The sequence below is a fragment of the Melanerpes formicivorus genome, unplaced genomic scaffold (genome assembly GCF_026170545.1).
Source record: "Melanerpes formicivorus ecotype bairdi unplaced genomic scaffold, bMelFor1.0.p_v2 SCAF_968, whole genome shotgun sequence".
Lineage (NCBI taxonomy): Eukaryota > Metazoa > Chordata > Aves > Piciformes > Picidae > Melanerpes > Melanerpes formicivorus.
The window spans coordinates 15,730-42,764 of NW_027143320.1; the positions used below are offsets into that span (position 1 = coordinate 15,730).

At 53.8% G+C, this 27,035-nt stretch overlaps 1 protein-coding gene across 1 annotated transcript in view; it reads left to right on the forward strand.

Moving 5' to 3' along the window:
• LOC137460991 (collagen alpha-1(V) chain-like) overlaps window positions 1-24,205 on the forward strand; it is a gene marked incomplete at its 5' end in the record, with an annotated part of 29,123 nt that extends 4,918 nt beyond the window's left edge. The window contains 7 exons of the mRNA XM_068170966.1: window positions 2,805-2,957; window positions 4,228-4,284; window positions 11,287-11,328; window positions 11,621-11,683; window positions 21,230-21,304; window positions 22,821-22,924; window positions 24,187-24,205. Coding sequence (XP_068027067.1) covers window positions 2,805-2,957; window positions 4,228-4,284; window positions 11,287-11,328; window positions 11,621-11,683; window positions 21,230-21,304; window positions 22,821-22,924; window positions 24,187-24,205 — 513 coding nt within the window. The remainder of the gene's footprint in view (window positions 1-2,804; window positions 2,958-4,227; window positions 4,285-11,286; window positions 11,329-11,620; window positions 11,684-21,229; window positions 21,305-22,820; window positions 22,925-24,186) is intronic.
• Window positions 24,206-27,035: the final 2,830 nt, after the last annotated feature.

Here is a 27,035-nt window from a genome sequence, read left to right on the forward strand (position 1 = left end):
AGTAAGCATGACATCAGTTTGAGTAGTCCCAGGCTTCTGGCTGCAGGCATGTGGTGGGGACAGAAGTGAGCTGGGACAGGCACCTCCTGAGCTGCCAGCCCTGGCACTGCCCACTGCAGGTCGTGTGGGATCAGACAGGACACTGTTGGCCGGCTGCAGGAGGGTAAGTTTTAGCATCCCTTCGTGGATTCCTTGTAAGAGCAGGACGTGGCCATCCCTGCTGAGGTTCACCTGTCTGTCTTCAGCAGACTAATTCCTGCAGAGGGAATTTCAAGGGGTTTAGCTTTACACAAGCCTTGTGGAGCCAGGGGGAGAGGTTTGGGGGAGGCAGGTGCAGGCACAGAGCTCTCCTGGGCTTGGCTCTCGTTATGGTTAACGACTCTGTGATGGATGCCAGCGAGGAAAGTCCAAGATGTAGGAGGCAGCAATGCTCCTGTGAAGAAGAGGAGCTGGGGACAGATAGATTCTCTTCATTGCCTGCTATTCATCAGGCAGCTTGCTTTGCTTGTCCAGATGCATCTAGCAGGGCTTCAGATCTGCATCGCTCCCTCCAGAGGGAGGACTGAAAGGGGATTGAAACGAAGCAGTTAGCAGCAGAGGAGAGCCACAGTGCTTCTCCACACTGATTTTTTTGGACCTCCTCTTTTCTTTGTGGGCTGTTTTCTGACTCAGGTTATCTGACAGCACGGTTCAGGAGATTATTTTTAGGCTTTGGGTTTGGTTTGGCTCCAAAGCACCTGGAAATGCTGGTGTGGAGAACTGTGCCTCCTCCATCACAATCTCCAGCCAGGCATTTGGGAGGTTCATTGCAAGCACTGCAGTTGGAACAAAGCTTCCTCTGTTAGCCTCCTTCCCCCCCCCCCAGTAAAACTTCAGAGCAAAATGAAGAGGGTTTCAAAGTGCAAACCAAGCTGAAAGATGCTGAGGATAAAAGGTGTCTGTGATTGCTTTAGGTCCACTTGAGCATTACAAAGGAAAACCAATGTCAACTTCTCCAAGCTATCCAATTGAGTCATTGCCAAACTAATTACCAGACCAGTTGGTATTTGGAGAGGTAGAAGAGGATTTGGGGGGGTGGGGGGGTGGGTAGCCATCTGAACACGAGCCAGCAGTGTGCTCAGGTGGCTAAGAAGGCAAACAGCATCCTGGGCTGGATTGGGAATTGTGTAGCCAGCAGGAGGAGGGAACGGATTGTGCCTCTGTGCTCAGCACTGGTGAGGCTGCTCCTCAAACACTGGGTTCAGTCTGGGGCCCCTTACTCAAGAAGGACATTGAGGAGCTGGAGCCAGTCAAAAGGAGTTTGTGCAGTGTCTGGAGAACAAGGCTGGTGAGGAGCAGCTGAGGGAAATGAGGCTGTTTACTCTGGAGAAGAAGAGGAGGCTGAGGGGGGACCACATTGCTCTCTACAGCTCCCTGAGAGGAGGCTGCAGTGAAGGGAGGGCTGGTCTCTTCTCCTAAGTATCAGGTGATAGAATGAGAGGAAATAGCCTGGAATTGTGCCAGGGGGAGTTTAGGTTGGAGATTAGGAACAATTTATTTGCTGCAAGAGTGGTCAGGGATTGGCACAGGCTGCCCAGGGAGGTGGTGGAGTCCCCAGCCCAGAAGGTGCCCAAGAAATATGTGGCCATGGCACTTAGGGATGTGGTTTAATGGCCATGGGGGTCTCAGGTTGGTGATCCTGGAGGTCTTTTGCAACTCAAGGAATTCTGTGGTTCTGTACTGCTGGCCTTAGCAAGAGGCTCATCCTTCCTTTCAGACAATTAGCTGAGCTGCTCTTTGCTTCTGAGCAGTGCTGGCACAGCAAATAAGGCTCACAAATAGCAGTAGCCTTGAAGTGACTTTGAAGTTGGAGTAGCTAGGGAATAATTCTCTGGGAAGAACTGAAAAAGAGGGAGGGAAAAAAAACCACCCAAAACCCCCAAACATTTGTGGAGTGTTTTAGTCATTACCTGGCTGGGAAAGAAGCAAACCCCAAATCAATAGGTATCATCAGCACATGTTCTCCTTCACTGTGCTGTGCAGACTGAAGGAAGGATGTCAGGAGATGGTTGCCTGCCAGGCTGCTGCAGAAAGCCCAGGGGTGTGAGAGAAGCAAGGAAATTCTGATGCTTGTCTGGAGGCCCTTGCCTGTGGTCTGTAACATCTGCTGCTGGGAGAATTCAGCGAGGACCCAGGGATTAATGCAGCAGCTCTGTGAAGAATTTCTGCCTGTGCTCTTTGGACAAACCCAGCTTGGATCCCAGACTAAACAAACAGGAGGTTCTGCTAGAAGCAAGCTCCCACTTTCCCACATTTTCTCCCCCTCCTTGGTTGCTCAGGAGGAGACACTGTGTGGGTTTGGATGTGCATCTCACATCTGCAGCTGGCTGTGGGACTTTCTTTCTTATGCTGAAGAAGCCACTGTCTCGAAATGCTGAGGCAGGGAGTGATGAGTGGGCCTTGGAGTTTGAGCCTCCCATTCCTTGCTCCTTCAGGCTCTCAGCCTTTGAGGGCTCCTCCTGCTGTGAGCTGTTGCTTTGTGCTGTGTTGTGTTCTCCTCACTCAAGGGTTTTACACTCAGTGATGTTTCAAGGGTCAGCAGAGAAATCCTGGGGGAGGCCAGGGTGTATGCTTCGACATAAAGAGCCTCCCATCCTCCCTGCTTGCTGGTGGAGGTCCCTTAAAACTCCAGAAACTAACTTTTCTTGTGCTCTGTCTTTGCACCTATTATTATAGAGCATCCTCACTTGGCAAACCCCACAGAGTTTCCCTTTGCATCCTCAAGAGGTTTGCACCCTGACACGTGGCTGCTCTTTGCCTTTCAGGCTACTCAAGAAGGAGAGGATCTGGACAAAGATTTCACTGAGGAAACAATCAAAGAATATGATGGGAACTACTATGACAGCTATTATGACAGGACAGTCTCTCCTGATATTGGCCCTGGCATGCCTGCTAACCAGGACACAGTCTATGAAGGGGTAAGAGAGTTGATTTCCCACCTGGGATTCCATGTTTGTCATCCCATGCTTCATAGCCTGGAGATGAGCAATGGAAACACCAGGGAAGGCAATTCCCTTGGGGTCATCCACTTGCAAACCTTGTGCCTTGCACCAGGTGAGGAGGAGATCACAGGATGCCTCCTTTACTTTACATCCCAGGCCCTGGATGTGTTTCAAGGAGGCAGAGATATGGTGCTGAGGGCTGTGGTTTAGCACCAGCCTTGGTGGAGTTCCAGAATGGTTGGACTGGCTGATCCTGCAGCTCCTTTCCACCCTGAATGGTTCTGTGCCCCTGTGTGTGAACATCAGCAGCCCTTTGGTTGCTGAGGTTGTGTTGGACTGGCTGATCCTGCAGCTCCTTTCCACCCTGAATGGTTCTGTGTCTCTGTGTGTGAACATCAGCAGCCCTTTGGTTGCTGAGGTTGTGTTGGACTGGCTGATCCTTCAGCTCCTTTCCACCCTGAATGGTTCTGTGCCTCTGTGTGTGAACATCAGCAGCCCTTTGGTTGCAGAGGTTGTGTTGGACTGGATGATCCTGAAGCTCCTTTCCACCCTGAATGGTTCTATGACTCTCTGAGTGAACATCAGCAGCCCTTTGGTTGCAGAGGTTGTGTTGGACTGGCTGATCCTGCAGCTCTTTTCCACCCTGAATGGTTCTATGAGTGTGTGTTGGACTGGATGATCCTGCAGCTCCTTTCCACCCTGAATGGTTCTATGACTCTCTGAGTGAACATCAGCAGCCCTTTGGTTGCAGAGGTTGTGTTGGACTGGATGATCCTGAAGCTCTTTTCCACCCTGAATGGTTCTGTGTCTCTGGGTGTGAACATCAGCAGCCCTTTGGTTGCAGAGGTTGTGTTGGACTGGATGCCTGGCAGCTCCTTTCCACCCTGAATGGTTCTATGAGTGTGTGTATGAACATCAGCAGCCCTTTGGTTGCAGAGGTTGCCCAGGATCTCCAGTTCCTTACACTGAATATTAGAAGAAACTTCTTCACTGAAAGGGTTCTCAAACCCTGCAACAGGCTGCTCTGGGAGGTGGTTGAATCCCCATCCCTGGAGGTGTTTGGAAGCCCCAGAGCTGTGGTGCTGAGGGCCATGGTTTAGCCCCAGCCTTGGTAGAGTTTAGGGAGTGGTTGGACTTGAAGCTCTTCCCCAGCTGAGATGATTCCTGTGATTCCTGCTTGGAGTAGGGATGCTGCTGCAGGTGCTGTCCTCTTTGTCTGACTTGGTCTTTCCCTTGTGTGTTGCAGATTGGTGGCCCAAGGGGTGAGAAAGGGCAGAAGGGGGAGCCTGCCATTATCGAGCCGGTAAGAAGCAGCTGGGATTTGGGTGGGCTGGGTTGGGATTTCCCCACACACACACCAAGGAAATAAAAGTACAGGGGAAGCATGTTTGGTATGGCTTGGTGCTCTCAGGGGGGCAGCTGGCATGGAAAATCTCCCCATGGAGGAATGACTTGGTTCATTTACAGGCTTGAAATAGGAAGTGCTGTGATTTCATTTGCCTTGCCTTTCAACTTCCAGAAACGACCTCAAAGCTGCAGGAAGAGCAAAAATTTCCCATGAAATCTCTCATTTTCCAAATTAAAAGCCAAACCTTTCAGCACTGCAGCCTGAGGCAGAGGGCAGGGCTGCTTTTTCTCTCTCTCTCTCTCTCTCTAGGGGGTTTGCTGTGCCCCCAGCCCGGCGCTGAACCCTCTCCCCGAGTGCCCGCAGCTGGTGGCCAGGTCATATCCTGACCTGAACTTGCAGCTTGGGGCTGGCTTTAATTGTGCAACTAATGGGTTCAGCTCTGTGGAAATAAAAGGGTTCTCCCTGCACACAGCTGTGGGAGGGGAGAGGTTTGCTCCTGTGCCTCTCTAGGGTCCCACCAGCCTTCTGCTTCCAGAAGCAGCCTTCTGTTGTCCTGGGAGTGGGACCTGCTGCTCTCTTTCTCCACCATCCTGCTGCTCTCTTTCTTCACCATCCTGCTCCTCTCTTTCTCCACCATCCTGTTGCTTTCTCCACCATCCTGCTGCTCTTTTTCTTCACCATCCTGCTGCTCTCTTTCTTCATCATCCTGCTTGCTCTTTCTCCACCATCCTGCTGCTCTCTTTCTTCACCACCCTGCTTGCTCTCTTTCTTCACCACCCTGCTTGCCCTCTTTCTTCACTACCCTGCTTACTCTCTTCCTTCATCATCTTGCTCCTCTCTTTCTCCACCATCCTGCTGCTCTCTTTCTCCACCATCCTGCCTTGCCCTGCTTCTGAGGTTGCTTTTCATGCTGCCCTTTGTTGCCTGCAAAAAACACATGGGTGCACCTCCTTAGAGGAGGCTGGACCCCCTCTCCAGTTGTCCTCACAATGGTTGTTGCCCAGAGTGCCTCTTGCCTGATGGCTGAGGGGGATGAGGTACCCCCCATGCCAGCCCTTCTAAGGGCTGGAAAAAGGGCTTCAGGTCCTTGCAAGCACCCCTCCACACACACTCACTGCACACCAGCGACTCAATTAACCTCATTTTCCTTGGCAGAGGGCCAGCACAGCACCCAGCCTCGAGGGGGCACTTCCCATCGCTCAGAGGCCATTGTTCTGCTTCTAAATCTGCTTTTCCTCATGTCCAGTGCAGGGACATTGCCTTCTTTTCCTTCCTCTTGACACTTGTAGAGGCAGTGGGAGGAGGGAACAAGGGGGTCTGAGATGGAATGAAGCTGGAGGTGGGGAGATTCAGGCTGGAGGTGAGGAGGAAGTTCTTCCCCATGAGAGTGGTGAAGCCCTGGAATGGGTTGTCCAGGGAGGTGGTTGAGGCCCCAGCCCTGGAGGTGTTTAAGCCCAGGCTGGATGAGGCTTTGGCCAGCCTGATCTAGTGTGGGGTGTCCCTGCCCATGGCAGGGGGGTTGGAACTGGATGATCCTTGTGGTCCCTTCCAACCCTGACTGATACTATGATACTATGAGGGAAGCTGGGCTGCAGCAGGAGGGCACAAAAAGCCTGAGCTGAGGACCTTACAGAAGCATTCCTGACCTTTCCTTCCTTGCTGAGTCTCCCTCTCACCCCACAACCCAGAGGAGAAGCTGCCAAGTGGTTGGCCTTGATTTGGGAAGCGGGGGAAAGGTTTGGGGGCAGGGGGAGTGGACAGCTGAACCCCGGGAAAACAACAGCCCCAAAACTCCGCTTACCTTGTCCAGCCCCAATCTGAGCTGCAGCTAGAGCCAACAAAACAGTTAAGTTTAATCATCCAGAAAGAATTTGGCTGCCTTTGCTCTTTCAAAACACTGGGGCACGTAGAGAGCTTTTGCCAGAAAGTAAACAAGACCAAATGCTTTTCCTCTTCAGCAGAGCCGAATGCAGAGCTGCTGCACTCTTTAGCTCTTTAGGGTTTTGGGTTTATTAGCAGCGTTTTTCTCTTGCTTTTGCACTCCCGACGTCAGCTCCAGCGAGCCCTGGGCTCACATTCTTCTGCCTTTTTCTCTCCCTTGCTTTCCCCTCGAACCTCCAATCCTTGCTCGGTGCTGACGCTCGCTGGAGGCAGCTGAGCAGCGCAGGAGGGCTGCGGGATGCAGCCAAGGGGATGGCTGGGAGCCTTTCGTATCCCAGCTCTAGGCTTCCTTCTGGGCTCTCCAGAGGGACCTGGCCAGGGTGGACAGATGGGCAGAGCCCAAGGGCAGGAGATTGAACACATCCAAGTGCCAGGTGCTGCACGTTGGCCACAGCAACCCCAGGCAGAGATAGAGGCTGGGGTCAGGGTGGCTGCAGAGCAACCAGGCAGAAAGGGACCTGGGGGTACTGGTTGACAATAGGCTAAACATGAGCCTGCAGTGTGCCCAGGCAGCCAGGAGGGCCAATGGCTTCCTGGCCTGCAGCAGGAACAGTGTGGCCAGCAGGAGCAGGGAGCTCATCCTGCCCTGTGCTCAGCACTGGTTAGGTCACACCTTGAGTCCTGTGTCCAGTTCTGGGCTCCTCAGTTCAGGAAAGAGGTTGAGTTGCTGGAAGGTGTCCAGAGAAGGGCAGCAAGGCTGGGGAGGGGTCTGGAGCACAGCCCTGGGAGGAGAGGCTGAGGGAGCTGGGGTTGCTTAGCCTGGAGAAGAGGAGGCTCAGGGGAGACCTTCTTGCTCTCTCCAACTCCCTGCAGGGAGGTTGTAGCCAGGTGGGGGTTGGGCTCTTCTCCCAGGCAAGCAGCAGCAGAACAAGAGGACACAGTCTGAAGCTGTGCCAGGGGAGGTTTAGGCTGGAAGTGATGGAGAAATTCTTCATAGAAGGAGAGATTGGCCATGGGGATGTGCTGCCCAGGGGGGTGGTGGAGTCACCATCCCTGGAGGTGTTTAGGAAGAGCCTGGCTGAGGCACTTGGTGCCATGGTTGAGTTGATTGGATAGGGCTGGGTGATAGGTTGGACTCGATGATCTCTGAGGTCTTTTCCAACCTGGTTAATTCTGTATTCTGTCTTCTGACTTCTTCAAAACCCTCTGACCTCTGCTGTTGAGAGGGGGCCTGGGACACCTGCATGTCCTTGGGGAGGGTTTGATCTATCTTTTCCTGGCAGCATTGTGTGCTGCAGCCACCTTTCTGGCTGCTTCTGCTCTATCAGCTTCAGCTTGTGCTTAGCATCTGGGTGCTGACTGAGTGGAAGCCAGCCCTTGTTTCCCCCTGGGACAGTCCCAGACCCAGGATTTGTTTGCTGTCCCTGAGGCAATCGCCCTTGGTGGCATCCCTCCCAGCGGGCTTGATCCCCAACCCCAAGCCCTCCCACGTCTCCCTGGCCCTTGTTGATGAGCACTCATATAAACAGTGGAGGTTTCTCACTGAAGAGACTCTCCAGATGTCCCTAAAGCCAGAGCTCAACAGAACCCACCAGATAACTAAGGGGAAGATGCCAAGGATGTTTGCATTGCAAATTGCCTAATTAGCCCAGGCTCTTCCTGAGGAGAGGAGTGTCCCCAGGCTCTGCAGCCAGCATGGGAAGCAGGGCTTCAGTGCTCTGCATGCTCAGCCCATGGGAATGCTGGGATCCAGCAGCCCAGGAACATCCTCTGTGTGGGCCATGGATCTCTGCACCAGCCCAGAGACAATCCTTAGTGTCTGGTTTGGAGCCTGCTGCCCCAAAATCTGCCATCAGTCTCAGCAAGGATGGACCTTGAGCTGTCCAGAGCTGGACCCCTGGAGTTTCCTGTGCAGTGTCCTCATCCCATGCCTGGAAAGGATCCAGTGCTTAGTGGAAGGTCATGAGGGGACACTTCCAGCTTCATAGCTCACCTCTTCATGGTGGCCTCCCACAGCAACCAGCTCCTCCTCAGCGCAGGCTGGAGGAAGGTGGTGGAAGGTTCACCCTTGCTTCCCACCCAGAAGGCAGCAGTGCCTCCATGGCACACAGCAAAACTGCTGCCACGATGGGCCCTGGGCAAAGTCCATCACCTAAATAGTGCTGGAGAAGACTGCACAGCAGCAGCAGAAAGTGTCCTTTAGCTCACCCAAATGAGGCAGAAGCCAGATTTTAAATGAGGTGGTAATGAGTAGTGTGGACAGAAAATAGTGCTGGCCATGCATTAGTGGTGCAGGACCATGCATCCCACTCCTGGAAGCAGGGATGGTCCATGGCAAGATGTTTCACCCTATTTTTGGCTCCTCTGTGCTTAGGGACTGTGGTTTTGGAGGCAGGAATGCCTGGGTTTTCCTTTTGAGATTGGTTCAGCTCAGCTCTGCCTGTGGTGGCCACTGCAGTGGGGTCAGATGAGGCTTTTGGTCCTCAGTTCAGGAGAGCAGACCTGATAGCAGCCCTTGAACTTGCTTCCTCTGGGCTTCTCCCATCTGAGCCAGCATCCCAGGGGAGAAATGTCCCTGGTGGCTCCAGGTGAGTTGGCAAGAGCTGGGACTGCTTTGGGTGCCACTGTTGCCACCTTCACTGGTCCAGGGCTAGGAGGAGCAGTGCTCACTGTGGGCTTCTCCCCAGCCCTGATCCCTCCTGGCATCTATTTACCAGGTTGATTGGGAGATTTCTTTCCTGCTTTTACCATCCCCATGAAGGAAGGGGGGTGTGGGCTCCTCTGTGCTTAGGAACTGTGGTTTTGGAGGCAGGAATGCCTGGGTTTTCCTTTTGAGATTGGTTCAGCTCAGCTCTGCCTGTGGTGGCCACTGCAGTGGGGTCAGATGAGGCTTTTGGTCCTCAGTTCAGGAGAGCAGACCTGAGAGCAGCCCTTGAACTTGCTTCCTCTGGGCTTCTCCCATCTGAGCCAGCATCCCTGGGGAGAAATGTCCCTGGGGAGAAATATCCCTGGTGGCTCCAGGTGAGCTGGCAAGAGCTGGGACTGCTTTGGGTGCCACTGGGGCCACCATCACTGGTCCAGGGCTAGAAGGAGCAGTGCTCACTGTGGGCTTCTCCCCAGCCCTGATCCCTCCTGGCATCTATTTACCAGGTTGATTGGGAGATTTGTCCCTGATGGCTCCAGGTGAGCTGGCAAGAGCTGGGACTGCTTTGGGTGCCACTGTTGTCACCATCACTGCTCCAGAGCTAGAAGGAGCAGTGCTCACTGTGGGCTTCTCCCCAGCCCTGATCCCTCCTGGCATCTATTTACCAGGTTGATTGGGAGATTTGTCCCTGATGGCTCCAGGTGAGCTGGCAAGAGCTGGGACTGCTTTGGGTGCCACTGTTGCCAGCATCACTGGTCCAGAGCTAGAAGGAGCAGTGCTCACTGTGGGCTTCTCCCCAGCCCTGATCCCTCCTGGCATCTATTTACCAGGTGGATTGGGAGATTTCTTTCCTGCTTTTTCCATCCCCCTGAAGGAAGAGGGGTGTGGGGAAGAAGGGCAGGGGGTGGGGAAGAGGGAACTCAATTCTCCTGAATCTGTGCTAGAGCTGATTTAAAGTTATGACAAAATATTTAGATTAAAAGGGCTGGAATAACATTATCCCAGCATTTTGCCCACACAGTGATTTCCTGGGTACGCAGAGTAAATCACAGCATGCAGTCTGCTGGGAAAGTAATTTAAAGGGAGGGAAAAAAAATACCCAATACTCAAATACCTCCTTGCAAGCTGATTATTAAAGGGTTTTTGGTTTGTTTTTGATGCTTGCCTGGGTCTGGCAACAGCTTTGGCCTGAGGAAGAGCTTCCCTCCTGCTCCAGACCCACTGAGGGTCTGTGCCCCAGGGTTTGGTCTTTCCCTGGCCATGAGCTAAGAGAGAAAGGTTGTGGTGACTCTGGGGAAGGGGAGAAGAGCTTCCCTCCTGCTCCAGACCCACTGAGGGTCTGTGCCCCAGGGTTTGGCCTTTCCCTGGCCATGAGCTAAGAGAGAAAGGTTGTGGTGACCCTGGGGAAGGGGAGAAGAGCTTCCCTCCTGCTCCAGCCCCACTGAGGGTCTGTGCCCCAGGGTTTGGCCTTTGCTTGGCCATGAGCTAAGATAGAAAGGTTGTGGTGACCCTGGAAAAGGGGAGAAGAGCTTGCCTCCTGCTCCAGCCCCACTGAAGCTGGATGTGCCCCAGGGGTTGGCCTTTCCCTGACCGTGAGCTAAGAGAGAAGGGTTGTGGTGACCCTGGGGAAGGGGAGAAGAGCTTGCCTCCTGCTCCAGCCCCACTGAAGCTGGATGTGCCTCAGGGTTTAGCCTTTCTCTGTCCATGAGCTAAGAGAGAAGGGTTGTGGTGACCCTGGGGAAGGAGTTGTTTGGCTTTGCCCTGCATGATTCAGACAGAAGATGTTTGGGTTCTCAATGGGCAGTGCCTTCTGTGCTTCTGGCAGGGAGGGCATGGGAGATGTCATCCAGAGAGAGTGAAGACCCTGCAGGTCTGGGGTGCTTACACCTACCAGCAAGACCTTCAATAGATATGTGTCCAGAGAAGGGCAACAAGGCTGGGGAGGGGTCTGCAGAACAGGGCTGGGGAGGAGCAGCTGAGGGACCTGGGGGTGTTTAGTGTGCAGAAGAGGAGGCTGAGGGGAGACCTCCTTGCTCTCCACAACTCCCTCAAAGGAGGTTGGTGTGAGGTAGGGGGTTGGTCTCTTCTCCCAAGGAACAAGCAACAGGACAAGAGGAAGCTGCCTCAAGTTGCACCAAGGGATGCCTGGGCTGGACATGAGGAACAATTCTTCCCCCAAAGGGTTGTCAAGCCCTGGAAGAGGCTGCTCAGGGCAGGAGTGGAGTCTCCATCCCTGGAGGGATTGGAAAGCCTTGGAGATGTGCTTGGTGCTGAAGGCCATGGTTTAGTGGTGCCCTGGCAGTGCTGGGTTGGTGGCTGGCCTGGATGGTCTCTTCCAACCAAGCAGATTTCAGCACTGGGCTTTCCAGCCCTGCAGTCAAAGTGGCTTTGAGGACTTGCCTTGCTAATCACTTTTTCTTTCTTCCTCTTAGGGAATGCTGGTGGAAGGCCCACCTGGTCCTGAGGGCCCAGCAGTAAGTGGCACTTTGGCTACACCTTCCAGCAAAGGATGCCTGGGGCTGTGGGGTGCTGGGGGGGTTGGAGGAGGGCTCAGCACACAGCTGTTCCTGGCCTCCATCTCTTCCATATGCCAAGCATGTGGACAGAGTGCTTCAGGGTGGATTTTCTGGTGCAAAAACAAACAGCAAGCTCTAATTCTCTTCCTGCTCATTGTACAAATGCTATAAATGAGAACACATTTTTCCTTTGGTGGCTGATTTTTTTCTTCCCCCCCCCCCCCCCCACCTCCTGTCTCTTCTCTCCTAGGGTCTTCCAGGACCTCCAGGACCAACTGGACCTGTGGGCTTAATGGGTGACCCTGGGGAAAGAGTGAGTATTCCTGGTTTTACCTTCCTCTTGAAAGCCTTAGGTCATTTTGTGTGTGGGGAATGAGGCTGTGGTGTGTCACTGGAGCCCTTAAAATGCTTCTCATCCTCCTCTGAGTCTGCTCCAAAAGGAGCTCATGGTAGGGGACAGGGCAGGCCTTTCCATCCAGGATCAAAAGGCTGGGGAGCAGCCAGGGAGGTTGGGGTGGATGACCTCCAGAGGTCCCTTGCTACCACTCTGTGGTTTGGATGACGGACCGCCGGCGTGGGGGCTGTGCTGGCAGGAGAAGAGAGGCTCCTGCCTCCATGCAGCCCAGCAGAGCAGGATGTGGGGCTGCAGGCTGCTGCAGCAGCGGCACAGGGGACCTGTGTACCAGCAGCAGTTGTCTTGCATGAGTAAATTCATTGATTTCAGCAGGTCTGTGTGAGCAAAACAAATGGAGCTTGGAGCCTGGCAGCACTTCGGTGCCGCGGCGCCCCTCGAGGTTGAGTGCAGGCACAAAGATGCTTTCAAAACGCTTTCTGGTGCACATTCATCTGGGGGAGGAGGCTCCCAACAGCTCTAACTTCAGCCTCCACTCGTGGTTTATTGTGGCCTGAGGCATCCCAGCAGCCCTCTTAGCAAAAAGGGTGAAAAAAAGAGGCCTAGAGGCAGGTTGGGTTGGAGCTCTGTGTGCCCAGAGAGTCTCCTGGACAGCTCAGGAGGCAGGAGAGCAGCAGGGACACAGATCACAGGAGATGCACCCAACACACAACATCCCACTGCTGTCACCCAGAGAATGCAAAACACCTTGCAGAGGAAGGGAGCTCTTATCAGCAGGCACTTCTCTAATCTGACCAGCAAGGTCCTGAGCAGGTGTTTCTGGCTGCCTGCTACCTGTGTGCACTGCAGCATCCTCCACCGACCCAGCAGCTGCTTTCCAGAGGGAGAACTGCACCCCATTTGCCTCCTGGGTGCCCAGGAAGGATGAGCTGGGGTGAGACTCTCTCTTTTCATAGGGCTTCACACTCCTAGGGCAGGTTTTTCACGGAATCCTGCATGGACAAGGTGGGGAAAGCTGATGCCCAAGTTCAGCTGGGAAGGTCTGGGTAGAGAAGAGATGTTGGCCTGTTCTGATGTGTGTCCCAGCAGAGTCAGAAAGAGCAGGAGGGAGAACTCATTCCATCGCAGGGTGGGCTCAGCACAAGATCCCTGCCCAACAAGGATCTCACCTTGGACTCATGTTTGATGCTGGAGTGATGCTAGCAGCTTCCTCTGTGATCACCATGAGCTGCCCATCAAGCCCTCTGGCTTTTCTATCTCCTTACTCTCAGCCTGCCTACAGGCATGGCAACAGCAGCTGAGGTACCTCTGGAGGTGGTACACAGGAAGGGATGTATCAAAACATGACACCACCACTTAAGAGGGGATGAATATTTGTCTCTAAGTCCTTCCTGGTCCAACTTTCAGAGCTCGTTGTTGCCTTGCTGGTCCTTGGCGACTTGCCCCCTGCATCCTCACTGGGGTACTGCTGTAAAGACACTTCCCCCCTCCACTCCCCCCTCCCCATTTACATTCTTGGTGTATTTATTGGGTTTTGATGGACCAATTCTAACCTTTCTGGTGGTTGTGACATAGTTGAGAATGAGAAGCCCTGACTGTGCTCCATCGATCGCTCACAAAGCCAATAGGCACCTGCGGGCTCAGCCCCTGGCTGGGAGCCAGGGCCACTGCTCAGAGGGCTTGGCTTAAGCTCAGAGAGGTTGGCTTGAGCTCAGAGGGGTTGGTTTAAACTCAGAAAGGTTGCCTTAACTCCTCTGACCCCATGGTCCTGCTTCCTCCTGCACTACTCCAGCAGAAGGACCAAGAGAGGACTCTGCATCCCTGGGTGTCAGACTTCGTAGGGGATGAGCAGACTGAGGAAGGTCCCAGCAGCAGTTTGCTGCTTGCAGTGGTCTAGGATTAGTCAAAAGAGCCGTGGAGCTTTGGCTGGGTCTTCCCCCTGCATGAGTCCTACATGCTGGAACAGGCTGCCCAGGGAGGTGGTGGAGTCCCTGTTCCTGGAGGTGTTCAGGGAATGCTTGGCCATTGCACTTCAGGAGGTGGTGTAGTGGCCATGGTGGCCTTCGGTGGGTGGTTGGACTCGAGGATCTTGGAGGTCTTTTCCAAGCAAACCAATTCTATGGCTCTGTGTGGCTCAGCTTTCTCTTCCTCTCCTCCCTTGCTTCTGCTCCCAAGGACTCAGTTCCTGGCAGGGTGGATGCTGACCCTGGTGACGAGGCAGCCTGGATCTCTGCCGCTCGTCCAGGCAGAGGCAGACATTTGCTGGCTGAGCCTCCTCTTGAGCAGCCATGCAAAGCCAATCAGCAGCAGACACAGTGTCCCTGGCTGATGTTGCTCCACACCCTGAACTGAAAAGCATCATTTGCATTCTAGCACATCCCCAGTGTCCAGAACAGAATGTGATACAACATCTTGTGCAGAGAGAGAGAGAGAGAAGTGATGAACTGGCAGAGCCAGGAGCTGCAACTGCTCTTGAAAGGCTCCTTGGCAATTAGAGCAGCTCCTCTTGCCATTTGTTTGTTGTTAACCCTGCACACAGAGCTCATGAATTCACAGCACACTGCTGTGTGTGCAGCCAGGGAACCTTCCCCAGCGCCTGCAGCTGATGGAATGACTTCTTATTTGCAGTCAGGCAGGTGCACTGAATTCATGCAGCCACCCCTCCCACCATCCAGCTCTGCTAATATTGGCCAACACTGCCTGAGCTCTGCTTGCTTCAGCACCTCACTTGCCTGGTTTAGCCCAGCTTTGGTTTGCTTCTACATCAGCTGATAGTCTTACAGCTGATGTCAGCTGCAGAGCAGCCTGGTTGTGGGAGGTGTCAGAGGATTGACTGAAGGAGTTGAGGAGGAGGATTGACTGAAGAAAAGGATTGACTGAAGGAGTTGGGGCTCTTCAGTCTGGAGAAGAGAAGGCTCCAAGGTGACCTCATTGTGGCCTTCCAGTATCTGAAGGGGGCTACAGGAAGGCTGGGGAGGGACTGCTCAGGATCTCAGGTAGTGATAGGACTAGGGGGAATGGAATGAAGCTGGAGGTGGGGAGATTGAGGCTGGAGGTGAGGAGGAAGTTCTTCCCCATGAGAGTGGTGAAGCCCTGGAATGGGTTGTCCAGGGAGGTGGTTGAGGCCCTGTCCCTGGAGGTGTTTAAGCCCAGGCTGGCTGAGGCTCTGGCCAGGCTGATCTAGTGTGGGGTGTCCCTGCCCATGGCAGGGGGGTTGGAACTGGATGATCCTTGTGGTCCCTTCCAACCCTGACTGATTCTATGATTCTATGATTTGGTTGAGGGCTGAGGGTGGTTCAGGGTGATTTAGGTTTCTTCAAGAGGTGGGAAGAAGGAAATGTGGAACTCAGGAGAGCTGAGAGCTATTTTATGGCTATTCCAAGGCTGGAATGGAAGTGGGCAAGATTCTGTGTGCTCCTTGGAATGAGGGCACAGAATCACAGAAGGATAGGGGCTGGAAGGGAGCTCTGGAGATTGAGTCCTGCCAGAGAAGGTTCACTTAGAGCAGGAGATGAGCAGGAGAGCATAGAGTCATTGGATGCTAGGTTGGAAGGCACTTCCCCAACTGGAGCAGGTTGCTCAGAGCCCCAGAACAACTTGACCTGGAAGGCTTTCAGGGGTGGGACATCTTCCACCTTTCTGGGCAGCCTGGCCCAGGGTCTCACCATCCTCAGTGCCAAATTTTCTTCCTTCTCACTCGCCTCAGTGTCCTCTCTTTGAATTGAAAGCCCCCACTTCTCATCCTGCTATAGAAACCCTGCTTAAAAGTCTTTCCCCAGCTTTCTTACAGACCCCATGTGAGCACTGAAAGGCCACCAGAAGGTCTCCCTGGAGCCTCCAGGTTGAACAACCCCAACTCTCTCAGCCTGTGCTCACAGCAGAAGGCTTTCAGCCCTCCCATCAATTTTGTGGCCCTCTGTACTGGGCTTCTCAGAGGCTTTCAGGCTGCCTTTTCTTTCCCCCATCGGACAGCAAGCCCTGCCTTCCCTGGAAGACCTCAGCTACAGCCAGGAAGCTCTTCTCTTGCATCATCTTCTGACCAGGGCTGAAAATGACAGAAAAATCATCCCAGAGAGAGAGAGACTTAAAGGGAATGTGGAGGCTCAGCACTGTGGACTGCTAGGCACCACTCTGGGTGGCTGCAGAGCAGCCAGGCAGAAAGGGACCTGGGGGTGATGATTGACAGCTGCCTGAACACGAGCCAGCAGTGTGCCCAGGTGGCCAAGAAGGCCAAGGGCATCCTGGCCTGCATCAGGAACAGTGTGGCCAGCAGGAGCAGGGAGCTCATTCTGCCCTGTGCTCAGCACTGCTGAGGCCACACCTTGAGTCCTGTGTCCAGTTCTGGGCTCCTCAGGTTAGGAAAGATGTTGAGCTGCTGGAAGGTGTCCAGAGAAGGGTAACAAAGCTGGGGAGGGGTCTGGAGCACAGCCCTGTGAGGAGAGGCTGAGGGAGCTGGGGTTGCTTAGCCTGGAGAAGAGGAGGCTCAGGGGAGACCTTCTTGCTCTCTCCAACTCCCTGCAGGGAGGTTGTAGCCAGGTGGGGGTTGGTCTCTTCTCCTAGGCAAGAAGTACCAGAACAAGAGGACACAGTCTGAAGCTGTGCCAGGGGAGGTTTAAGCTGGAGGTGAGGAAGAAATTCTTCATAGAGAGAGAGATTGGCCATGGGGATGTGCTGCCCAGGGAGGTGGTGGAGTCACCATCCCTGGAGGTGTTCAGGAGGAGACTGGATGGGGTGCTTGGTGCCATGGTTGATTAGATGGTGTTGGGTGATAGGTTGGACTTGGTGATCTTGAAGGTCTCTTCCAACCTGGGCTGATCCATTCCATTCCATTCCATTCCATTCCATTCCATTCCATTCCATTCCATTCCATTCCATTCCATTCCATTCCATTCCATTCCATTCCATTCCATTCCATTCCATTCCATATCACTGCCTGCTGCTCAAGGAGCCTGAGCTTCAGCACACTGAGGCTTCACTTTACCCATTCCCTTTGAAATATTGCCCTGCTGTTTGCACTCAGCTTGGCATTTCCCAGCACTGCACCAAATGGAAGCTGAAGTCCCCATCCCTGGCTGCTGTAGATCAGCAAATCTCTATTTACATAACAGGAGTGACACAGATTTACACCAGCAGAGGCTCTGGGAGGCTGCATCTCTGCAAAGCATTCATGAATTTAGATTTGCAAAGTGCTTTATGGGTTTGGATTCATTTCCCCCCTCCCCCCTCCACTCCCCCTCCAGATCATTGCCCTTGCTGCTCTGTCCACCAAGGATAAGACCTCCCCCCCCCCCAGCCTGAAACATAAAGAGGGGTTTATGGATGCAAACACAGCCTTCCAGTGCCTGAAGGAGGCTGGGGAGGGACTTCTTACATGGGACAAGGGGCAGTGGATTGAAGCTGGAAGAGGGGAGATTGAGGCTGGGGATTAGGAAGGAATTCTTTCCAGTGAGGGGGCAGGGGGGGGAGACACTGGAACAGGTTGCTCAGGGAGGTTGTGGAGGGTCCATCCCTGGAGGAATTCAAGGTCAGGCTTAATGAGGCTCTGAGCATCCTGATGTAGCTGAGGACATTCCTGCTGGCTGGGGGGGTGGTTGGACAAGATGACCTCTGGAGGTCCCTTCCAGCTGAGTGCAGCTCTGTGATTCTCTGAACTCAAGATGCTGAGCTTGCTGTGACAGATGGCTGGGCTGGGGTGTTCTGTAGGCTCCCTTTGGGTGCTGAGGGAGCTGCTGGGCTTGGATTGGGGCTGGGTTTTCTCGCTGACAAAGTGGCTGCAGCGGTGTCTGCTGCAGTGCTGGGAGCAGCATTGTTATTCTGGAGCAGCTGTGGTGCAGAGCTCAGCTCCTGCTCTGCCTCTGCCCTGTAATTGTGGTGCAGGACCAGCCCAAGCCATGGGCTGGGTGGAGCAGCAGCAGCAGCAGCTCTTCACCTCCACCCTGGTGCTGGGCTCTAATTTAGTGCTTGAAACTTTGGTTTGGGTTCCTTTTGAAGAGGGAGATGATGAGGGAAACATTGACTGTGGTGTAGAGGGAAAGGAAGAAGAAGGAAGAGAGAGATGTGAGAGCTGCAGCAAGGTCTTGCTGGAAGCCAGTGGGCAGGGATAGCTCATCATGGATTGCTTTGGTTGTCTGCTTTGTGTGGGGCTTCATTGCTCTCTTCTCTTTCCTTTCTCCCTTTCCCTTCTTTATCCACCTCCCTTTGCCTTGGGGGGTGAGTAGGGGACAAGGTCTGGCTCTTGTGTGTCCCTGCACATCTGTGATTTGTGGCAGGGGTTTAGCTGAACATTTGTTTGGTGTCTGCACGGGCTTGAAGGGCTCCAGGCAGGCTGGAGAGAGTGAGGCTGACACAATGGAAGGGGTTGGAAGGGACCTCTGGAGATCATCTAGCCCAACCCACCTGCTAAAGCAGGTTTGCCCAGAGCATGCTGCCTAGGACTGTGTCCAAGCAGGTTTGGAATCTCTCCAGGGAAGGAGGCTCCACAACCTCTAACACAGAGAGAGCAAACATAGACGTTCAGGGCTTGCTTGCTTTCTCCCCAGATGGGTTTGTTGGTGGTGTTGGCTGACTAGGGGCAGTGCCAAGTCCTCCAGCTCGAGCTGTTGGCCAGGCACTCTTGTCATCATGCCATGAACTGAGCCAGCAGGGCTGCTCTTGGCCTCACTGGGGCGTGCTCAAGTCACTCAGCTCCTCAGGCTGGTGTGAAGATTGCAGTTGGGCACGCACAGTGAGGAGCTGGATGCTGCCTTCCCTTCCATGGAGGGTTCAGTGATGTTGTGTGCAGAGAGAGATATTTTAGAATGGAATTAACCAGGCTGGAAAAGACCTCAGAGATCATTGAGTCCAACCTATCCCCCAGCACCACCTAACCAACTAAACCATGGCACCAAGTGCCTCATCCAGTCTGGGGGGATGTGCAAATCTGTGTTAACTGCAGCTACTTCAAGCAGGGGGCAGGAGTTGATCTGTTAGAGGGTAGGAGAGCTCTGCAGAGGGACCTGGCCAGGCTGGGCAGATGGGCAAGGATATGAGATTGAACACATCCAAGTGCAGAGCTCTGCACATTGGCCACAACAACCCCAGGCAGTGCTACAGGCTGGGGTCAGAGTGGCTGAGAGCAGCCAGGCAGAGAGGGACCTGGGGGGACTGGTTGACAGTAGGCTGAACATGAGCCAGCAGTGTGCCCAGGTGGCCAAGAAGGCCAAGGGCATCCTGGCCTGCATCAGGAGCAGTGTGGCCAGCAGGAGCAGGGAGGTCATTCTGCCCTGTGCTCAGCACTGCTCAGGCCACACCTTGAGTCCTGTGTCCAGTGCTGGGCTCCTCAGGTTAGGAAAGATGTTGAGGTGCTGGAAGGTGTCCAGAGAAGGGCAACAAAGCTGGGGAGGGGTCTGGAGCACAGCCCTGGGAGGAGAGGCTGAGGGAGCTGGGGTTGCTTAGCCTGGAGAAGAGGAGGCTCAGGGGAGACCTTCTTGCTCTCTCCAACTCCCTGCAGGGAGGTTGTAGCCAGGCGGGGGTTGGTCTCTTCTCCCAGGCAAGCAGCACCAGAACAAGAGGCCACAGTCTCAAGCTGTGCCAGGGGAGGTTTAGGCTGGAGGTGAGGAAGAAATTCTACACAGAGAGAGAGATTGGCCATGGGAATGTGCTGCCCAGGGAGGTGGTGGAGTCACCATCACTGGAGGTGTTTAGAAGGAGACTGGATGGGGAGCTTGGTGCCATGGTTTAGTTGCTTAGATGGTGTTGAGTGATAGGTTGGGCTTGATGATCTCTGAGGTCTTTTCCAACCTGGTCTGGTCTGGTCTAGTGTAGTCTAGTCTAGTCTAGTCTATTCTGTTCTGTTCTGTTCTGTCCTGTCCTGTCCTGTCCTAGTCTACCACCCAGCACCATCTACTCAACCAAACCATGGCACCAAGTGCCTCACCCAGCCTGGGGGGATGCTCAAATCTGGGTTAAGTGCAGCTCCTTGCCAAGCACACAGTTGGGAACCCCAACAATCCATCAGCTGCCCGAGGAAAATTGGCCACATTTGATTATTTATAGCTTCATCAATAGATCTTTTCCCTGCTCACTCCTCTCTTTAGGACAAGGGGGAGATGCCCAACTGGTGTTAATCAGCAGAGCTCCACTGAGATCCTCAGAGCCTGGCTGATTTACAGCTGCTGACAGGATCACTTCACTGTAGATGGAAGTAATCTCCTAGGGCTCAAAAATCAAAAGACAGAGGAGAGAAAACTGGGATGCCCCAGATGGCTGAACATGCATGGAGATGTATTTATCTTCCTCCATTTCTATCTCATTGATCTGAGCTGTGAAGCCTCCTGCTTTGGGTTTAATAGGCTTGAACAGACCCCACCAAGCACTGACTGCTTCCAGTAACTGGGAGCCTTGTGGAGGCTTTTCTTGCTCCCTTGAAAACTGCAGCTGGCAGAGCCTGGAAACAGGGAGGTGTGGCAGGATGGGAGAAGCAAATCATGTGTGCCTACAGATGTGCTGCCACAACATTTGCCATGGCATTGGGGTGTCTGCAGGGTCACTGCCCCTCTGTCAAGCTTCTGAATTGTGGCATAAGCCTTTGCAAATCAAACCCAGAATCACCAAGGTTGGAAGAGACCTCAAAGAGCATCGAGTCCAACCTGTCAACACAGACCTCATGACTAAACCATGGCACCAAGTGCCACATCCAATCCCCTCCTGAACACCTCCAGGGATGGGGACTCCACCACCTCCCTGGGCAGCACATCCCAATGGCCAACAACTCTCTCTGGGAAGAACTTTCTCCTCACCTCCAGCCTAAACCTCCCCTGGCACAGCTTCAGACTGTGTCCTCTTGTTCTGGGGCTGCTTGCCTGGGAGAAGAGACCAACCCCCACCTGGCTACAGCCACCCTTCAGGGAGTTGGAGAGAGCAAGAAGGTCTCCCCTGAGCCTCCTCTTCTCCAGGTTAAGCAACCCCAGCTCCCTCAGCCTCTCCTCCCAGGGCTGTGCTCCAGACCCCTCCCCAGCTTTGCTGCCCTTCTCTGGACACCTTCAAGTCTCTCAATGTCCTTCTTAAACTGAGGGGCCCAGAACTGGACACAGGACTCAAGGTGTGGCCTCAGCAGTGCTGAGCACAGGGCAGGATGAGCTCCCTGCTCCTGCTGGCCACACTGTTCCTGATGCAGGCCAGGATGCCCTTGGCCTTCTTGGCCACCTGGGCACACTGCTGGCTCGTGTTCAGGCAGCTGTCAATCATCACCCCCAGGTCCCTTTCTGTTTGGCAGCTCTCAGCCACTCTGACCCCAGCCTGTAGCTCTGCCTGGGGTTGTTGTGGCCAATGTGCAGCACCTGGCACTTGGAGGTGTTGAAGGCCAGGCTGGATGAAGCCTGGAGCAGCTGAGTCTAGTTGAGAGGTGTCCCTGCCCGTGGTGGGGAGGCTGGAGGAGATGATCTCTGAGGTCCATTCCATCCTAAACCATTCTGTGATGATTCTGTGATGCTCCAGAGGCTTATTTCTATTTCTTCCCTTTTTCCCCAGGGCCCACCTGGTCGCCCAGGTCTTCCAGGAGCAGATGGCTTGCCAGGACCTCCAGGGACAATGCTTATGCTGCCTGTAAGTACCAGTGAAGTGGAACTGGGGGAAAAAAGCTTCCTGGCTTTGCTGCTGCTTGGTGCCTCCTCTTCCTGCAGAAGTCTCCCATCCCCTTTACACCAAGGCCACATCTTCCCTGGTACCAAAGCTGGAGCTGGGTTGTTCCTTTTGTAAATTCACTGGTCCAAAGCACAGGGCAGGTAGGTTAACATTTCCACTGGTGCTGGATGGACTGAAGTCTCTCTCCCTGGCCATAATGGTGGAGGGTGACAGGCATGAAGAAGCAACTGAAGACACACCCCAAAGCTCCACTTTCCAGGCAGTGGCTTCCCTCCTGCAGGGAGGAAGCTCTAACAGCTCTTCAAAGCAGGTGCCTGAGCTGCAAGCACCTCAAGGAACTGATCTCTTCTGATGACCTCCTGGTTAATTTGCATTGATTTTTCACTCCTGCATGAAGAGAGCAGGCAGCAAGTCAGCCTTCTAGGTCCTGGGATGCTAGAGGAGTGGTTTTCTTTTGTGGCTGCTTTGATGTGAGCAAGCCCTGAGGACACCAGCTGCTGAAAATAAGTGCTGGAGTACCAAAGGGAAAGAGTCTTCAGTGCAAAACCACAGCACTCTTGTACAGGCTCCAAGTGGTTGGGTGATACTTGGGTAGGCTCTTGGCAGGGTGCTCAGGACAGTCTGGACCTAAGGGGAGCTCAGTTGGCCATCACAATGCATTTGTTGGCCCCTGGAGCCACCAGCCATAGGCCTATACATTGCATCCCTTGGACTCTCCTTGCCAAGTCCATGTGGTCATAGCCAGCAGCAACCAAGTGAAACACAGAGGGGAAAAGGAGGGGAAAGAGCCATCCAAGGAGGTTGGACTGGAAAATCCTTCTTGCCAAACCCCAGCCACACATGCAGGAGAAGGCTGTGTGCCCTGGAAAGGGAGCTTGTAGCTGTTGGGGGTGGAAGAGGCAGAGCAAAACCTTGAACTCCTTCACTTTCAAGTTTGGGGGGGAAAAATAACCCCAAAACCCCAACAAAACAAGATGAATGCTTGGGGGTGTTTAAATCCTTTGTGTGCTGAAGGATCCTGGCTTGAACAAGTGGCCAGAGTCTGCTCTTTGAAGCATGCTGCCAGGCTGGAGAAACACAGCCTTTGTCTGGGGCACCCAGAGGCCAAAGGACCTGATGCAACCCCAGCTCCGGGGATCTCCTGGCCACCAGCAGCCATGCAGGGACTCTCAGCCCTGTGAGAACCTTGCATTTAGGTCTGAATGGTGGTGTGTGAGGTCCTCACAGTTCAGAGCCTACAATCCCCCTCACTGTGTGTGGCTTCCAGCTGGCAGAATCGCTGCGTGGGCAGGGAGGTGGGAAACGGCCAGCTTGTGCCAGGGTGTCCTGAGAGCAGGAGGGCTAATGGCATGGGCTTGGAAGGACAGTGATGGAGTGGGGGTCAGCCATGCTGAAGAGAATTGTTTAGAAGTCAGGCTGGAGTGAGGGTGGAGGGACAGCAACCCTGTGACCTGCCTCTCTCTCTCATTCCCATCAGTTCCGTTTTAGCGGAGGAGGAGATGCTGGCTCCAAAGGACCTCTCGTTTCAGCCCAGGAGGCCCAGGCCCAAGCCATCCTGCAGCAGGCCAGGGTAAGTGGAGGGTGCTGGGGTTGTTTTCTTGCAGCAGGTGCCCAAGGAAGCAGAAAAGGACCAGAAGACATGTCAGAGGAGGTGTCCTGCCTCTTGTGCTGTCCGTGGTGCTGGTGGTGGTAGCAGCCTCTCACCAGAGTTGTTTGGGTGGCTTGAGGTGATGACATCTGCATGACTTAGCCTTTTGCTGATGGCCAGCAGTAGGCCAGCCCTAGAAACATGGATTTTAGTTGCCTGCAGACCATGGAGCAGGCCTTCTGCTGGTGCCAGTGGATGTAGACCTGTGGGCTTCAGTAGTGTTTGCTGTTGGTGGTGACAGCTGGGAGAGTCCCTGCGAGCAGCTGTGCTGTGTGCTGCAGGCCTTGGCTTGCTTTTGGTTTGGGGTTGGGTTGGGGTTGGGTTGGTTGGTTGGTGTTTTCCAAGTAAATCACAACTAGATGTGCAGAGAATCATAGAATATGTTGGGTTGGAAGGGACCACCAAAGGTCACCCAGTCCAACCCCCTCTGCAGTCAGCAGGGGCATCCCATCCTCAACTAGATCAGCTTGCCCAGAGCCTTACCTTGAATATCTCCAGGGATGGGGCCTCAACTGCCTCCCTGGGCACCCTGTTGCAGTGTTCCACCATCCTCATGGCAAAGAACTTATTCCATGACATCCAATCTAAATCTACATCACAGACAGAAGCTGTCCTCAAGGATCATCAAGTCCAACCTGTCACCGCAGACCTCATGACTAAACCATGGCACCAAGTGCCGCTTCCAATCCCCTCTTGAACACCTCCAGGGATGGGGACTCCACCACCTCCCTGGGCAGCACATCCCCACGGCTAATCTCTCTTGCTGGGAAGATTTTCTTCCTCACCTCCAGCCTGAACCTCTCCTGGCATAGCTTGAGACTGTGTCCTCTTGTTCTGGTGCTGCTTGCCTGGGAGAAGAGGCCAACCCCCACCTGGCTACAACCTCCCTTCAGGGAGTTGTAGACAGCAATAAGGTCTCCTCTGAGCCTCCTCTTCTCCAGGCTGGATCATGGCTGGACCCAATTGATCTTTTCCAATCAAAATGATGATTCAATCAAAGGGGACAAGAGAAGGAAGCAGCTGAGAGAGGAACAGAGCTTTGGGGGCATTGCTCCTCTCCCTGCCAAGTGCAATCATCCAGAGATGGAGCTTACTGTGCTCCTCCTCAGGCCTGAAGTCCACATTTCTCTGCAGCTGTGGCTTGGCCTCAGCCAGAGTTTGTCCTTCTGAGCTCTTGGCAGCTGCTTTCACGCAGACCTTTCGGGCTGGCCTGATGAAATCAGCTGAATCCCATTGGATTTCACCTTTGCATGCAATAAAATCCAGCAGGGGGGCTTCACCCAGCTGGGTGCCACATGCCCTCTTTAGGTTTATAACGAGGAGTTTGGCTTGGCTGGGGCTGTTCTGGTCTCCATCCAATTCCCCTCTTACAAAGGAGTTGGATTTTATACATATTCAGGTCCCAGGTGCCACCAGCCACTGCATTTTCCTGTCCATTAACCTTGCTCCAAGAAGAACATTGGTGAATTATGTTGCTGGTGCTACCTTGTCAGTCTTCATTTCAAGGCTGCCTACAGGTTTTGTTTGGGGCTCTTTCTTTTTTTCCCCACCAGCACTTTATTTGGTTGGGAAATAGAGGTTCTGACCAGATGAGCACTTCATGAGAAGCCCTTCTGCTTTCCCAGCCTCTCTATTTTTCCCTTGGCCGTTGAAAATTGTGGCCAAACAAAGGGGAAAACAACAAACCAGGAACCTTCCTTCTCAGTGTTTCCTTTCTTCCTTTTTTGTTGGTCATTCTGGGGGGAAAGAAACTGCAAACCAAACAAGTTCTGGGTGACTTTTGGGCTGTGGCTGAGGAGCTGGAGGATAAACATCGATTTTTTTGTGGTGTGTTAACTTAGAGCTGTTGGCAGACAATGGCAGCTGAACCCCCCTGGGAGCACAGCAGAAAGGGAAATGTATCAGGGAATGGTTTGGGTTGGAAGTGACCTTTCAAGGTCATCTCATCCAAACCCCTTTGCACTGAGCAGGGACAATGTCTTTAGGGGTGGTTGAGGCTCCAAGGATGGGGCAAGGATGGAGGGGTAGGGCATGGATGGAGGGGTAGGGCATGGATGGAGGGGTAGGGCATGGATGGAGGGGTAGGGCATGGATGGAAGGGTAGGGCAAGGGTGGAGGGGTAGGGCATGGATGGAGGAGTAGGGCATGGATGGAGGGGTAGGGTAAGGATGGAGGGGTAGGGCATGGATGGAAGGGTAGGGCAAGGATGGAGGGGTAGGGTAAGGATGGAGGGGTAGGGCATGGATGGAGAGGTAGGGCAAGGGTGGAGGGGTAGGGCATGGATGGAGGGATAGGGGCAAGGATGGAGGGATAGGGGCAAGGATGGAGGGATAGGGCAAGAATGGAGAGGCAGGGCAAGGATGGAGGGATAGGGGCAAGGATGGAGGGATAGGGGCATGGATGGAGAGAGAGGGCATGGATGGAGAGAGAGGGCATGGATGGAGAGGTAGGGCAAGGATGGGGAGATAGGGCAAGGATGGAGAGCTGTGGCAAGGATGGAGAGATGTGGCAAGGATGGAAAGTTATGAGCAAGGATGAAGAGATAGGGCAAGGATGGAGAGATATGGCCTGGATGGAGAGATATGGCCTGGGTGGAGTGATAGGGCATGAATGGAGGGATAGGGCAAGGATGGAAGGATAGGACAAGGATGGAAAGTTATGAGCAAGGATGGAAACATATGGCAAGGATGGAAAGATATGGCCTGGATGGAGTGATAGGGCAAGGATGGAAAGATAGGGCAAAGGTGGAAGGACATGGAAAGGAGAGAAACATGGCAAGGATGGGAAAGGAGCCCCAGAGGGAGGAGATCTTCTTTCCTTGTGTGGGGGTTGTTTTTTCTTGTCACCATTCTTGTTAATTGCATTTAGTAGATTGATTTATTCCCTTAGAAGTTGGTTTTCATGAGGCACTCAGCATTGTCCCAGCCAGCAGCCTTCCAGAGCCATCTCCCTTTTAATGGGGGGGGGGTGAGGGGGGCTGTAAAATGCTGCCAGCAGAATGCAGCATTTGTGCAAGATCTATGGCATTCCAAGTGCAATCACAGGGAGGTTTTAATTACTGGAGTACACAGATAATTACCACTCTTGGAAAGTGGTGGCATTGTCACCAGGAGAACAAATTGTCCAAGGGATGTTTTAAAGTGTGGACCTGCCCCATTACCCACCGTGGAGATCAGTGGCTTGAGGCATGGCTAAGGGACTCCCTAATTATGGAGCTCTGTCAGTGGGGTACAGGCACCAGTACAGACTGGAAAGCAGCTCCAGGGAGGAAGACCCTGGGGTGCCAGTGGGCAGCAGATTATCCATGGGACAGCAATGTTCCCTAGTGGCCAAGAGGGCCAAGGGCAGCCTGGGGTGCAGCAAGTGTGGCCAGCAGGGCTAAGGAGGTTCTTCTCCCCCTCTGCTCTGCCCTGCTCAGACCACACATGGAATACTGTGCCCAGTTTGGGGCTCCCCCAGTTTGAGAGAGACAGGGGTCTGCTGGAGAGAGTCCAACAGAGGCTACAAGGATATTTGGGGAGATTGGTCTCCTCTCCCAGGCACCCAGCACCAGAACAAGAGGACACAGTCTCAAGCTGCACCAGGGGAAGTTTAGGCTGGAGGCAAGGGGAAAGGTCTTCACAGAGAGAGTTGTTGGCCATTGGAATGTGCTGCCCAGGGAGGTGGTGGAGTCCCCATCCCTGGAGGTGTTCAAGAGGGGATTGGATGTGGCACTTGGTGCCATGGTTTAGTCATGAGGTGTTGGTGACAGGTTGGACTTGATGATCTGTGAGGTCTCTTCCACCCTTGGTGATTCTGTGATTCTGATTCTGTCATCTCCCCTATGGGAAAAGACTGAGAGCCCTGGGGCTGTTTGGTCTGGAGAAGGGAAGGCTGAGAGGGGACCTTATGAATGCCTAGGAATATCTGGGGGGTGGGTGTCAGGATGAAGGTGCCAGGCTCTGTTTGGTGGTGCCCAGTGGTAGGACAGGGAGCACTGGGTACAGGCTAGAACCCAGGGGCTTCCACCTCAACAGGAGGAGAAACTTCCTTACAGTGAGGGTG